The following is a 15,282-nucleotide window of genomic DNA, read 5'->3' as shown; positions in this document are numbered from 1 at the left end:
CTTAGGTCAGAAAAGTCCCAAGTCTTGTGACTCGTTTAAAGAAACAATCATGTTTCTACGGCAAAGTATGACGACACTGTGATGCTCCAAAGTGGGCTTGGTTGTTTTCGGTTTCCCATTATTGTGTGAGTGGAAATGAGTGAAAATTATTTTACATTTTCGCGATTTCTGTCGCCATGGTTACGCGAAAGTCTTAGAAAAGTCATAGCACACCATTCCCGGTCAAGGCGCACGTTTTGATATAACTTGTGTTGGGGTTTTCTCAAAGCTGCGGGAGGAGAAGCGCGGCAAAAAACAGGCGGACGCGAGAATAAGAAGAAGAATAAACGCGCAGAATATCAAGATGTGCTCGCAGCACAATGCATTCTAGTGAGAACTCTAGGGAGTTCTGACTAGTATGCCTTGTGGCTGCAGGCACCTAACTAGATCGGCAATTCCGTGCCGAAATTTCGAGGGTGCCTGCAGTTCTTGCGGCATGTGGAAGTTATATGATTTGGATCCAATCCACCTTGGAAGTACTTTTTGGTGGAGTCACCCAGTTTTAAAGGAGAGAGGGGGGGAGAGATTCACAAGCCCCTCTGTTTCCCATTCATGTGTATGTGGAAGTTATATGGCAGTTTTTTGCGATTTTTGTCGCCATGGTTACTTGAAACGCTTAGAAATAGTCATCGCACACAAGTCCCGGTCGAGCCGCACGTTTTGATATAACATGTGTGGGGGTTTTCTCAAAACTGTGGGAGGAGTTAGACGTCAAAGTTTTGGGTGGAAGAATACAGAGAGACTGACAAGCCCCTCCCAAAGTCCCCTCTGCTCCTTACACACACGCACACACACACACGCAAACACACGACTGTCTCTATCTCTCCAAAACCAGCAGAGAAATCAGAGAAAACAGCATGTTTTTAAGTTGTCATATTTCAAGAACGGTTGATGATAGAGATAAAATTTTTGGTTTGTGAGCGTCAGGAGGCTTTCGGCAACTCCCACATTTAAATTTGTGACAAACGGGCAAGAGATGACAGAGAAATCACAGTTTTAAAATCACCCTCGTCTTGATTTTTCCAGAACTCAAAAGCAGACATTTTAACATGGGAGTCAATGGAGAGTGTGACCGGAGTTGTCTGCGCTTTGAGGTGATTTTAAGAAAAACTACAAGTCATATGAACATGAAAACACACACAGGGTTAGACGACGCCCATGGCAACGTTTTGATGTAAAAATTATCAGTGTAGGTTGAAAATTGTGGGCAGGAGAGGAGTTTGTTTAGAGATTTTTGGTGATTATTTTGCTGGATCTCGCTAGAGTGGGCCACTCTAGCGATCCGCCCACACACTTCACAAACCACTCACACAATCATTATAAAATCTGAAAACGTAAAAAAAAAGTACAAAACGTAAACTGCGATTGTTTAAAAACCGTAACATGTATCAAAACTTTGACTTAGGTCAGAAAAGTCCCAAGTCTTGTGACCCGTTTAAAGTTCCAACCACGTTTCTACGTTAAAGTATGACGTCACTGTGATGCTCCAAAGTGGGCTTGGTTTTTTTCGGTTTCCCATTATTGTGTGAGTGGAAATTATTTTACATTTTTGCGATTTCTGTCGCCATGGTTACGCGAAAGTCTTAGAAAAGTCATAGCACACCATTCCCGGTCAAGGCGCACGTTTTGATGTAACTTGTGTTGGGGTTTTCTCAAAACTGCGGGAGGAGTAGCGTGCCAAACTTTTGGGGGGCGCGAGAATAAGAAGCGGAATAAACGCCGCGAGGATAACAAGATGTGCTCGCAGCACAATGCATTCTAGTGAGAACCCTAGGGTTCTGACTAGTATGCCTTGTGGCTGCAGGCACCTAACTAGATCGGCAATTCCGTGCCGAAATTTCGAGGGTGCCTGCAGTTCTTGCGGCATGTGGAAGTTATATGATTTGGATCCAATCCACCTTGGAAGTACTTTTTGGTGGAGTCACCCAGTTTTAAAGGAGAGAGGGGGAGAGAGATTCACAAGCCCCTCTGTTTCCCATTCATGTGTATGTGGAAGTTATATGGCAGTTTTTTGCGATTTTTGTGGCCATGGTTACTTGAAACGCTTAGAAATAGTCATCGCACACAAGTCCCGGTCGAGCCGCACGTTTTGATATAACATGTGTGGGGGTTTTCTCAAAACTGTGGGAGGAGTTAGACGTCAAAGTTTTGGGTGGAAGAATACAGAGAGACTGACAAGCCCCTCCCAAAGTCCCCTCTGCTCCTTACACACACGCACACACACACACGCAAACACACGACTGTCTCTATCTCTCCAAAACCAGCAGAGAAATCAGAGAAAACAGCATGTTTTTAAGTTGTCATATTTCAAGAACGGTTGATGATAGAGATAAAATTTTTGGTTTGTGAGCGTCAGGAGGCTTTCGGCAACTCCCACATTTAAATTTGTGACAAACGGGCAAGAGATGACAGAGAAATCACAGTTTTAAAATCACCCTCGTCTTGATTTTTCCAGAACTCAAAAGCAGACATTTTAACATGGGAGTCAATGGAGAGTGTGACCGGAGTTGTCTGCGCTTTGAGGTGATTTTAAGAAAAACTACAAGTCATATGAACATGAAAACACACACAGGGTTAGACGACGCCCATGGCAACGTTTTGATGTAAAAATTATCAGTGTAGGTTGAAAATTGTGGGCAGGAGAAGAGTTTGTTTAGAGATTTTTGGTGATTATTTTGCTGGATCTCGCTAGAGTGGGCCACTCTAGCGATCCGCCCACACACTTCACAAACCACTCACACAATCATTATAAAATCTGAAAACGTAAAAAAAAAGTACAAAACGTAAACTGCGATTGTTTAAAAACCGTAACATGTATCAAAACTTTGACTTAGGTCAGAAAAGTCCCAAGTCTTGTGACCCGTTTAAAGTTCCAACCACGTTTCTACGTTAAAGTATGACGTCACTGTGATGCTCCAAAGTGGGCTTGGTTTTTTTCGGTTTCCCATTATTGTGTGAGTGGAAATTATTTTACATTTTTGCGATTTCTGTCGCCATGGTTACGCGAAAGTCTTAGAAAAGTCATAGCACACCATTCCCGGTCAAGGCGCACGTTTTGATGTAACTTGTGTTGGGGTTTTCTCAAAACTGCGGGAGGAGTAGCGTGCCAAACTTTTGGGGGGCGCGAGAATAAGAAGCGGAATAAACGCCGCGAGGATAACAAGATGTGCTCGCAGCACAATGCATTCTAGTGAGAACCCTAGGGTTCTGACTAGTATGCCTTGTGGCTGCAGGCACCTAACTAGATCGGCAATTCCGTGCCGAAATTTCGAGGGTGCCTGCAGTTCTTGCGGCATGTGGAAGTTATATGATTTGGATCCAATCCACCTTGGAAGTACTTTTTGGTGGAGTCACCCTTTAAAAGACCAAGTTTTAAAGGAGAGAGGGGGAGAGAGATTCACAAGCCCCTCTGTTTCCCATTCATGTGTATGTGGAAGTTATATGGCAGTTTTTTGCGATTTTTGTGGCCATGGTTACTTGAAACGCTTAGAAATAGTCATCGCACACAAGTCCCGGTCGAGCCGCACGTTTTGATATAACATGTGTGGGGATTTTCTCAAAACTGTGGGAGGAGTTAGACGTCAAAGTTTTGGGTGGAAGAATACAGAGAGACTGACAAGCCCCTCCCAAAGTCCCCCCCAAAGTCCCCTCTGCTCCTTACACACACACACACGCAAACACACGCACACACTCTGTCTCTATCTCTCCAAAACCAGCAGAGAAAGCAGAGAAAACAGCATGTTTTAAAATTGTCATATTTCAAGAACTATTGATGATAGAGATAAAATTTTTGGTTTGTGAGCGTCAGGAGGCTTTCGGCAACTCCCACATTTAAATTTGTGACAAACGGGCAAGAGATGACAGAGAAATCACAGTTTTAAAATCACCCTCGTCTTGATTTTTCCAGAACTCAAAAGCAGACATTTTAACATGGGAGTCAATGTAGAGTGTGACCGGAGTTGTCTGCGCTTTGAGGTGATTTTAAGAAAAACTACAAGTCATATGAACATGAAAACACACACAGGGTTACACGACACCCATGGCAACGTTTTGATGTAAAAATTATCAGTGTAGGTTGGAAATTGTGGGCAGGAGAAGAGTTTGTTTAGAGATTTTTGGTGATTATTTTGCTGGATCTCGCTAGAGTGGCCCACTCTAGCTGCCGCCCACACAACGCAATACACACTCATTATAAAATCTGAAAACGTAAAAAAAAAGTACAAAACGTAAACTGCGATTGTTTAAAAACCGTAACATGGATCAAAACTTTGACTTAGGTCAGAAAAGTCCCAAGTCTTGTGACCCGTTTAAAGTTCCAACCACGTTTCTACGTTAAAGTATGACGACACTGTGATGCTCCGAAGTGGGCTTGGTTGTTTTCGGTTTCCCATTATTGTGTGAGTGGAAATGAGTGAAAATTATTTTACATTTTCGCGATTTCTGTCGCCATGGTTACGCGAAAGTCTTAGAAAAGTCATAGCTCACGATTCCCGGTCAAGGCGCACGTTTTGATATAACTTGTGTGGGGGTTTTCTCAAAGCTGCGGGAGGAGAAGCGCGGCAAAAAACGGGAGGAAGAGGAATAATAAGCGGAATAAACGCAAGTGGAATATCAATAGATGCTTGCTCTGCAATGCAATCTAGTGAGAACCCTAGGGTTCTGACTAGTTTGCCTTGCAGCAGCAGGCACCTAACTAGATCGGCAATTCCGTGCCGAAATTTCGAGGGTGCCTGCAGTTCTTGCGGCATGTGGAAGTTATATGATTTGGATCCAATCCACCTTGGAAGTACTTTTTGGTGGAGTCACCCTTTAAAAGACCAAGTTTTAAAGGAGAGAGGGGGAGAGAGATTCACAAGCCCCTCTGTTTCCCATTCATGTGTATGTGGAAGTTATATGGCAGTTTTTTGCGATTTTTGTCGCCATGGTTACTTGAAACGCTTAGAAATAGTCATCGCACACAAGTCCCGGTCGAGCCGCACGTTTTGATATAACATGTGTGGGGGTTTTCTCAAAAATATGGGAGGAGTTAGACGTCAAAGTTTTGGGTGGAAGAATACAGAGAGACTGACAAGCCCCTCCCAAAGTCCCCTCTGCTCCTTACACACACACACGCAAACACACGCACACAGACGCACACACGCTTGTCTCTATCTCTCCAAAACCAGCAGAGAAATCAGAGAAAACAGCATGTTTTAAAATTGTCATATTTCAAGAATGGTTGATGATAGAGATAAAATTTTTGGTTTGTGAGCGTCAGGAGGCTTTCGGCAACTCCCACATTTAAATTTGTGACAAACGGACGTGAATTGACAGAGAAATCACAGTTTTAAAATCACCCTCGTCTTGATTTTTCCAGAACTCAAAAGCAGACATTTTAACATGGGAGTCAATGGAGAGTGTGACCGGAGTTGTCTGCGCTTTGAGGTGATTTTAAGAAAAACTACAAGTCATATGAACATGAAAACACACACAGGGTTAGACGACGCCCATGGCAACGTTTTGATGTAAAAATTATCAGTGTAGGTTGGAAATTGTGGGCAGGAGAGGAGTTTGTTTAGAGATTTTTGGTGATTATTTTGCTGGATCTCGCTAGAGTGGGCCACTCTAGCTCCCGCCTACACACCACTCACACACTCATTATAAAATCTGAAAACGTAAAAAAAAAGTACAAAACGTAAACTGCGATTGTTTAAAAACCGTAACATGTATCAAAACTTTGACTTAGGTCAGAAAAGTCCCAAGTCTTGTGACCCGTTTAAAGTTCCAACCACGTTTCTACGTTAAAGTATGACGACACTGTGATGCTCCAAAGCGGGCTTGGTTTTTCTCCAAATTTTGGCCGTTTCAATGCATTTTAATAGGGAAAATTTCGGCACTTTTTCGCGATTTTTGTCGCCATGGTTACGCGAAAGTCTTTGAAAAATCATAGCTCACGATTCCCGATCAAGCCGCACGTTTTGATATAACTTGTGTTGGGGTTTTCTCAAAGCTGCGGGAGGAGTAGCGCGGCAAAAAACGGGAGGATGAGGAATATCCAGAAGAATAAACGCGTAGGATTACAAGATGTGCTCGCAGCACAATGCATTCTAGTGAGAACTCTAGGGAGTTCTGACTAGTATGCCTTGTGGCTGCAGGCACCTAATAAACGCCAGTGGAATATCAAGAGATGCTTGCAACGCAATGCAATCTAGTGAGAACTCTAGGGAGTTCTGACTAGAATGCCTTGCGGCTGCAGGCACCTAACTAGATCGGCAATTCCGTGCCGAAATTTCGAGGGTGCCTGCAGTTCTTGCGGCATGTGGAAGTTATATGATTTGGATCCAATCCAAGTACTTTTTGGTGGAGTCACCCTTTAAAAGACCAAGTTTTAAAGGAGAGAGGGGGGGAGAGATTCACAAGCCCCTCTGTTTCCCATTCATGTGTATGTGGAAGTTATATGGCAGTTTTTTGCGATTTTTGTCGCCATGGTTACTTGAAACGCTTAGAAATAGTCATCACACACAAGTCCCGGTCGAGCCGCACGTTTTGATATAACATGTGTGGGGGTTTTCTCAAAACTGTGGGAGGAGTTAGACGTCAAAGTCTTGGGTGGAAGAATACAGAGAGACTTACAAGCCCCTCCCAAAGTCCCCTCTGCTCCTTACGCACACACACGCAAACACACGCACACACACCCACACAAACGCTTGTCTCTATCGCTCCAAAACCAGCAGAGAAAGCTGAGAAAACAGCATGTTTTAAAGTTGTCATATTTCAAGAACGGTTGATGATAGAGATAAAATTTTTGGTTTGTGAGTGTCAGGAGGCTTTCGGCAACTCCCACATTTAAATTTGTGACAAACAGACTTGAATTGACAGAGAAATCACAGTTTTAAAATCACTCTCGTCTTGATTTTTCCAGAACTCAAAAGCAGACATTTTAACATGGGAGTGAATGTAGAGTGTGACCAGAGTTGTCTGCGCTTTGAGGTGATTTTAAGAAAAACTACAAGTCATATGAACATGAAAACACACACAGGGTTAGACGACACCCATGGCAACGTTTTGATGTAAAAATTGTCCGTGTAGGTTGGAAATTGTGGGCAGGAGAGGAGTTTGTTTAGAGGATTTCTCTGATTATTTCTGAATCTCAACAGAGTCTGTCACTGGTGCATCACACACACATTTCCCATTGTTGTGTGAGTGGAAGATAGTTCTTAGTTTTTTGCCATTTTTATCGCCATGGTAACTCGAAACGCTTAGAAAAGACATAGCACACCATTCCCGGCCAAGCCGCACGTTTTGATATAACATGTGTGGGGGTTTTCTCAAAACTGTGGGAGGAGAAGCGCGGCAAACTTTCCTGAAGGGGGATTACAAGTTAACACTAGATCGGCAATTCCGTGCCGAAATTTCGAGGGTGCCTGCAGTTCTTGCGGCATGTGGAAGTTATATGATTTGGATCCAATCCACCTTGGAAGTACTTTTTGGTGGAGTCACCCAGTTTTAAAGGAGAGAGGGGGAGAGAGATTCACAAGCCCCTCTGTGTCCCATTCATGTGTATGTGGAAGTTATATGGCAGTTTTTTGCGATTTTTGTCGCCATGGTTACTTGAAACGCTTAGAAATAGTCATCGCACACAAGTCCCGGTCGAGCCGCACGTTTTGATATAACATGTGTGGGGGTTTTCTCAAAACTGTGGGAGGAGTTAGACGTCAAACTTTTGGGTGGAAGAATACAGAGAGACTGACAAGCCCCTCCCAAAGTCCCCTCTGCTCCTTACACGCACACACGCACACACGCACACATACGCTTGTCTCTATTTCTCCAAAACCAGCAGAGAAATCAGAGAAAACAGCATGTTTTAAAGTTGTCATATTTCAAGAACGGTTGATGATAGAGATAAAATTTTTGGTTTGTGAGCGTCAGGAGGCTTTCGGCAACTCCCACATTTAAATTTGTGACAAACGGACGTGAATTGACAGAGAAATCACAGTTTTAAAATCACCCTCGTCTTGATTTTCCCAGAACTCAAAAGCAGACATTTTAACATGGGAGTCAATGGAGAGTGTGACCGGAGTTGTCTGCGCTTTGAGGTGATTTTAAGAAAAACTACAAGTCATATGAACATGAAAACGCACACAGGGTTAGACGACGCCCATGGCAACGTTTTGATGTAAAAATTATCAGTGTAGGTTGAAAATTGTGGGCAGGAGAAGAGTTTGTTTAGAGATTTTTGGTGATTATTTTGCTGGATCTCGCTAGAGTGGGCCACTCTAGCGATCCGCCCACACACTTCACAAACCACTCACACAATCATTATAAAATCTGAAAACGTAAAAAAAAAGTACAAAACGTAAACTGCGATTGTTTAAAAACCGTAACATGTATCAAAACTTTGACTTAGGTCAGAAAAGTCCCAAGTCTTGTGACCCGTTTAAAGTTCCAACCACGTTTCTACGTTAAAGTATGACGACACTGTGATGCTCCAAAGTGGGCTTGGTTTTTTTCGGTTTCCCATTATTGTGTGAGTGGAAATTATTTTACATTTTCGCGATTTCTGTCGCCATGGTTACGCGAAAGTCTTAGAAAAGTCATAGCACACGATTCCCGGTCAAGGCGCACGTTTTGATATAACTTGTGTTGGGGGTTTCTCAAAACTGCGGGAGGAGAAGCGTGCCAAACTTTTGGCGGGGCGCGAGAATATCAAGCGGAATAAACGCGCGTTGGAATATCAATAGGTGCTTCCGCACAATGCATTCTAGTGAGAACTCTAGGTTCTCACTAGTATGCCTTGTTGCTGCAGGCACCTAATAATGGGGGCATAATGCTCACAGTCGCAGACAAACAGAAAACTGTGGCTGACATTGTGATATTTTGTGCACAAAGGACTCTTCACATGTTCCATTTTGTGCAACGGAAAGTCACATTTATTCTAATTCTAATGCAGCGGGGGACTGAGTGATTCAGTCTCCCGCTGCATTAGAATTAGAATAAATGACCGTAAACTTAAAAAGGAACGAGAAGGAAGTGAGAGAAACAGTTTTCATTTTAAGCAGTTTTGAAATGCAGAACAAAGTAATGATGAAACGTGTATTTTTAGTAAGATGCTTCATGGTACATTTTCCCCAAATTATGGTGAAATCTACTAATCAAAATAGTGCACAGGAAGGGTTGTAAGGCTGCTGCTAACTGGAAATGTAGTCCATTGTGTCAATGGGCTGGAACTAACGTAATGAAAAGAGTTTCAACTAATGAACTCGTTGCCGCTACACTTGCACCATTTGTATTAAAAATAATGCATTTTGGCACAATATAAGATACCATATACTATTTTACTGCCATTTCTGTAATACCTAATGTCATTTCAAATAGATAAACCAGCCATTTTCAAGATATATCTTTGAGAAACAACCCATCTTTGGACTCTGACCCCGTCTCTCCTCAAAGGAAAAAGGAATATTGGGCTCATAAACCATCCATATTCTTTTTTTCTCCACATACGTGTTAATTTCATCACTCATGAGAACCGAGTTAGTGTATTTATACATGTGTAATCTCCCCATCTGTGCCTGCAGGTCAGAACTGGATAATAGCCGGTGTGTGTGCCGCTCTGGCCGTCCTTCTAGTGATCACTGTAGTGATCGCAGGGCTGATGTGCTGTAAAAAGGACAACATGGACAACTACACATCCAAAAGGTATTTGAGTGCAGCCTCTTGTGTTTCGTATTGAGCTCTGTTTTCCCGTCGTCCGCGTTCCCTCCCCGCTGAATGACTCTCATGTTGGCAGGAAAGTGCATTCAGCTCCCGGCAAGTTGAACCCAATGTTCAATGAACCGAGTGTTAAAGAAAGGCCTCAGATCAGTCAGCCTACTTTCATGGAGTCGACGGCGACGCAGGTCTGCTCTCCTCTGATTGTCTCTGTGTCACCCAGTCGACCAGCGCCACAGGTACGAAAAATGAATGATTCGTGTTGTTTTTTGTTTGTTTTCTTTCACTTATCAAATATCAAATGTGCCTTTTGTTTACAGCCACCACACGTGTCTTCCATGTCATCTACCTCACAAGCTGCACCGGTAAGATTTACAGATGAACACCCTGTACATGTGAATGTAAAACTGTGTGGTGCTTAAACAGATCATGACCCGAGGAAGAGAAAATGGGTTCATTTATGGTGACTATTTTCAGCTGCACACACATCTGGCAGTCATCTGATCCTCGTTAGTTGTAGCAAATTATCGCCGGTTCATCGTTGCTGGTAAATTATAGAATAGACTGATAAGAATAATTCTTTTAATTGTCTGTCCTCCTTAACTTGCGGACTGCCAGGTGGTGTCGAGATGTGACGTTAAGATTTGCTTTCATGGTAATGTGATATCTTGATGAGAGAGTTTCACAATGAAAGAGGGGAATTAAGAAGTGGACATTTCATACATATAGATACACTTTATACATATGTATACATATGTATATATATATTTATATATATATGTATATATATATATACATATATATATATATATATATATATATATATACATATACATATGGAGAGAGAGAGAGAGAGAGTATCTACAATTTCACTTTTGAACGAGTGCAAGTAAACACAGCTGGATTTTGTAGAAAAGGCAACTGGTGCATAATTACAACTTTGAACATGTCCTTGAGTACATGCACATGTTTCCAAAAGTGAAAAGCCAAAAAGTCTCAATGACGTCTTCTTCTTCTTCTTCTTCACTACAGGCAAAACCTCAACCTCCTGCCAAACCTTTACCACCTCTGACTAAACCAAAGGTGAGTCATGCCTTTTAGCTGCTCACTGCTAGACTTTGAGTTGATTCATGTTACTTGATAGAAACCCGGGGTCCCGTAATTTGTTTCACGAGCACTTTTTTTATGTGATTTGTGGAAATCCTCTTCACATCTGCTGAGCCATCAATAAATAAAGTTGCCTGGGGAAGTGTAGTAGGAGTCTGTAAATGTTTGAAATAGCAGGCTTCACTGCAACCAATACATCCCAGCACCTCCTGTCTTGCTCTCTTGTCAAAGCTCCACCTTCAAAACACACGGAACACTCACTGCTTGAAGCCAAGCGGAGGAGAGAGAGAGAGAGAGTGCTGTGAGCACAGCTTTGATAATCATCATGTCTGAATCACCAATAAGAAAATAACCATCATGTATCACACAGGCAGGCGGGTCAGTCAGTCAGTCAGTCAGTGCGTTTACATACATGTTAAAAGTCCAAATTGAGTCGGACGAAACAAGTTAGTCCGACTAAAATCGAGCTAGTCTTAGTCGGACTAACCTACCTGGATAATGCTATTCATAGTCTGATTATTTGGGAAAAACGTCCTCCCTGGTCTTTGACCTGAAAGTAGAAGGAGACGGAAATCATACGGCGGCGGGGTGTCTTTCTTGGGACAACACTGCGTCCACAAGGTCCGTGTTCGATCTAATTTGGATCACGACTAACGCGTACAGCAGCACGATCCATGTCGCCGCTCACTGTTTGTTTTCCTGTGACGTGAAGGTCAACAGGAAACACTCACTTTCAGAGAGATACAGCGCCACCTCTGGAGGCGGAGTCAGACGTTGGCAAGTTGTCCGATTGCCTGTCTTCGTCAGACTACGGTCTTAGCAAAAATCAAAAGAATAATTTACGCATGAAGAGGATTTCTACAAATAAGACAAAACCAGTAAGGGATTCTAAATTGAATCTAAAGTGATGACCCACTTAAGTTTATTAACCCCAATTAGTTTTATTTCCCTTCAGAAAGAGTCCCTGACGTGGAAATGTGGGGAAATATTTCTTTTTAAGGTTATATTTAATCACGAAGTGCAGTTTTTACACATTTGTGCATGTGTTGCCGGAACTGAAGATTATAACCAAAGGACTTCACTAATGCGCTCCACGTCACCTTCCTTTTCATGCATGTTGAAGTGAAACCAAACCCCACGGCAGTTTCATGTGTGTTTTTTTCTTACATTTACATTTAAATTTTTATTACACCTCGTAGGGCCAGACTAAATTATTGGACATATATCATAATAATCACACTAGGCTCAATAATCTGGCCCAAATAACAAACAAATCCTCACCTCTAATAGAACCATGCGTTGCCTGCAGGACACTAATTCCTCCCTCATATCAAACTTGCCAGTGACTCCATGAACAGAAATGTCAAACTGGGTCATACTGGCGAATGTCGGATGTTTCACTGCAGGCACAGACAGAACAATTTCACTCTGTTTCCCGCTGTTCCACGGCAGCAACAACAAGACTCCTTCACAGTTCCTCCTCCTCAATGACATTGCAGCTTCTCAGCGATTAGCTGGCGCGCCACAGAGCAGGCAGAACACAACATGCTCCTCTGTCTTGTGAAAAAACTGCTTGTTTACCTAAACTCTCAGCCTTAACAAGCTTGAGATTGACCTTTTTCATTACTGGAAAAATGTATGTATGGTGTCACAGGCCGGGTGGGATCATCTCATGGGCTGTATATGACCCGCTGTCCCCGCCCTTGCCTTAAAGGCTGCTTCGGTCTATTTACTTAATCATTCATTATAAAATGGCACTCACACTGAATATTTTAGATCCAACAAGACATACTATTATTACAAACAGTCAGTGTTTGTGGCAATAAAATAAACTTTCGTTTTTAACATTTTTCTTTTATTTTTTTTTAATCATAAATCTGAGGAGTGTTTCCTGACATATGTCTGTGGTGCACAGCCTGTTTCCTGCAGCTCTTTCGTGCCACAGCTCCTCTTTGTTTCATTACTCCCCGCTAATATTTCAACCTGTCGAAAAAATTGCTACAGGAAATGTTTGCACAGGCAACAGACAGCAGCGTATTCTAGGAAATCATCGGGATTTCAAACATACTTCTGCCCCTTCATACTCCATTCTCGTGCTTGCAAGATGACAGCCTTTGTGAAGCAAGGCTCTTGTCTAAAGTGCATAGAAACGTCTCACTCTTAAGCTTAAGTGCTACTCTTAGTAGTATATTCAATTTCTGCAGGTACACCGAAGAGGGGCAACCCTCAGTTGTGATGTTCCTCCGTTTTTTAGGCTGGACTGATGCATTTAAACTTATCAAATGTTTCACATAAATCTCTCTTTTTCTTTTCAGTATAAAGGAGCCAAACCGAACCCTCCTCCCGTACCTCCAGTCAAGCCCAGTCCTCCTCCCCCGCTGCCCCCGGCAAAGCCACAAGTCCACAGACTGACATGAAAATATCATGTCAAAAATAACCAAAGCCGACTACATCAGCCTGTAGTCATACACAGGCATAAAATATATAAATATAGAGAGAGAGGAAGAGAGGAAGAGAGGCATCCTTGTTATAGAAAACAAAGGGTCACTTCCGAAAAGCCTTAAGATGCTGTGCGTGACGCGAGGTGTCTCCAGCTGAGAATGTGTTTGAACACATGACCAACAGCTGCGCTGCTGCTGTGGATTTTTACTGCTGTTGCAATTGTAATTGTTTAAAAAAAAAAAAAAAGGTTATTTAACAGATTGTGTCTTTGCAGGTTTGTGTAAAATGATCTAGTGTTGTTTTCTTTTCCTTTCCTTAGAGTAAAGAATGAGAGGAAAGTCAGCAAATGGCTCCTCGTAGCGCTCCGTACACGGGAAGCTATCAGAGCGTCCTGAACATACGAAGTATGAAGTATTTATCTGATGTTTGTGTCCCAATGATCTGTGAAGGACTTGTTCTGAGTTACTGAACACTGGTTAACTAGCCTGGACCTGATTTCATGGGTTTGGCTCATAAACAAACATGGACGTAGCCTTCAGGTTTGAAAAGTGAAGCATAGAAGTAGGATCGACGTAGCTTTTACCCACCAGAGACTTGGAAGTCAATAGGAAAATGACTTTCTACTTCCCCTCCCGATTTATAACGTCAGCAGCTGACCTCAATAGTTTCAGCTCCTCTTCAACACAGCATGATTATGTCTGTATGTTTAGAGGAAATTTGATGACAACGCACGGCACGTGTGAGTGAACACCAGTGTATTTGACAGCTGGTGTCACCCGGTAGTCGCCTGGTTGCAGGTGACGTCCGTCTAGTTGCTGCTCAACGGAGTATTAGGGCCAAACTGAAGAGATGAAAAAAGAAGTAATCTTTCTAGAATTAAGTGGTAGTATTAGAATAAACTCGTAGTATTCAAAAAGTCATACATTTGCAACAAGAAAAGTCGTTATATGAGATTATTTTTATTCACTTCACAAGGAGAAGTCTGTGTGATGACTCCTTCCTTGCACAAGCCCTTTCAAAGTCCTGATGCGAGCGATAATGTGGTGCCGATGTGCAAAGAGATTAAGCGTTTCCTTATGTGTGTGACGCAGGTGGTTGATAATAGCCGATTATAAATTATGACTTTATTCCCATAATATTACGACTTTATTCTCGCAAGATTAAAAAAGAAAACGTCTCTTCAGTTTGGCCGCGATACTCGCAGTCGTAAAATACCAAATCTCAAGGCTCCACAGCGAGAGTTCTTTTTTTTTCCTTTTCTTTTTTTCCAACCAGAAGACTGTGTTTCCTGTTTATGTTCAGCCTCACGTTTACACACACATCTCGTGGTGTTATTGCAGGGTTTAAATCTTACATGGTAAAGCAAATTAAACGGCAATCGGCCACAGCGTTGAAGCGGGTTTTGTGAACGGAAACATTAAATTAACTTTTGAATCATATTACTCAATGTTCAGTGTGAACAGTATCCCTTCTTCCAGGGAGTCCTCGTCAAGATAGCAGCACAGATAGCACAAATAGTTTCAGAACAATTTCAGATAAAAAACTCACAAGGTTAAAAGGAGGTCGTCAAAAAAGAGAGGTATGAATAAAGTGCAGACGTATACAGGTCGTAACAACAAGATCCTTAATCTGAACTCCTCAAAAAGGTGATTTAAAACAACATGTTTCTGTCATGATGGTCCTTTTTAATGTATTTACAGAAGGCAGTGTCTTGGCTTTTGCAGCTCTGTTTTACCAAATTATTTTTTTAAAGTCTCGCTTCTTTTTCTTTGCCCAATGTCAGGATCCACTGAAACTGTTTTATGAAGTTGTGCAGGGCCGACGACGCCTTCCTCAAGTCAGTTTTGTACTCTTCCTGAACTCTTCCAAAGCCAGTCTCCATCTACACTCTTTAAGTTAACTTTCCATGCATTATACTTGAAAACCTCTCAACGGTTCACACACACACACAGATGTGTGTTTCTGTGGTTCAGCTGCAAATATTTACATCTCCCTGTGTTTGTT

The 15,282-nt window shown here is 42.3% G+C and overlaps 1 protein-coding gene across 1 annotated transcript; it reads left to right on the top strand.

Annotated features, from left to right (window-relative positions):
- Nucleotides 1-9,366: 9,366 nt before the first annotated feature.
- Nucleotides 9,367-13,628, top strand: LOC122764727 (vegetative cell wall protein gp1-like). Its single transcript, XM_044018647.1, has 5 exons — nt 9,367-9,717; nt 9,809-9,968; nt 10,050-10,094; nt 10,762-10,812; nt 13,152-13,628. Exons 1-5 carry the CDS (start codon nt 9,674-9,676, stop codon nt 13,251-13,253), a joined length of 402 nt encoding a protein of 133 aa, XP_043874582.1. The 5' UTR covers nt 9,367-9,673; the 3' UTR covers nt 13,254-13,628.
- Nucleotides 13,629-15,282: the final 1,654 nt, after the last annotated feature.

This window comes from Solea senegalensis, unplaced genomic scaffold (genome assembly GCF_019176455.1).
Source record: "Solea senegalensis isolate Sse05_10M unplaced genomic scaffold, IFAPA_SoseM_1 scf7180000017619, whole genome shotgun sequence".
In the NCBI taxonomy this organism is placed as follows: Eukaryota; Metazoa; Chordata; class Actinopteri; order Pleuronectiformes; family Soleidae; genus Solea; species Solea senegalensis.
Note: the sequence above shows the minus strand (reverse complement) of the source record. Positions and strands in the feature narration are given on the sequence as shown.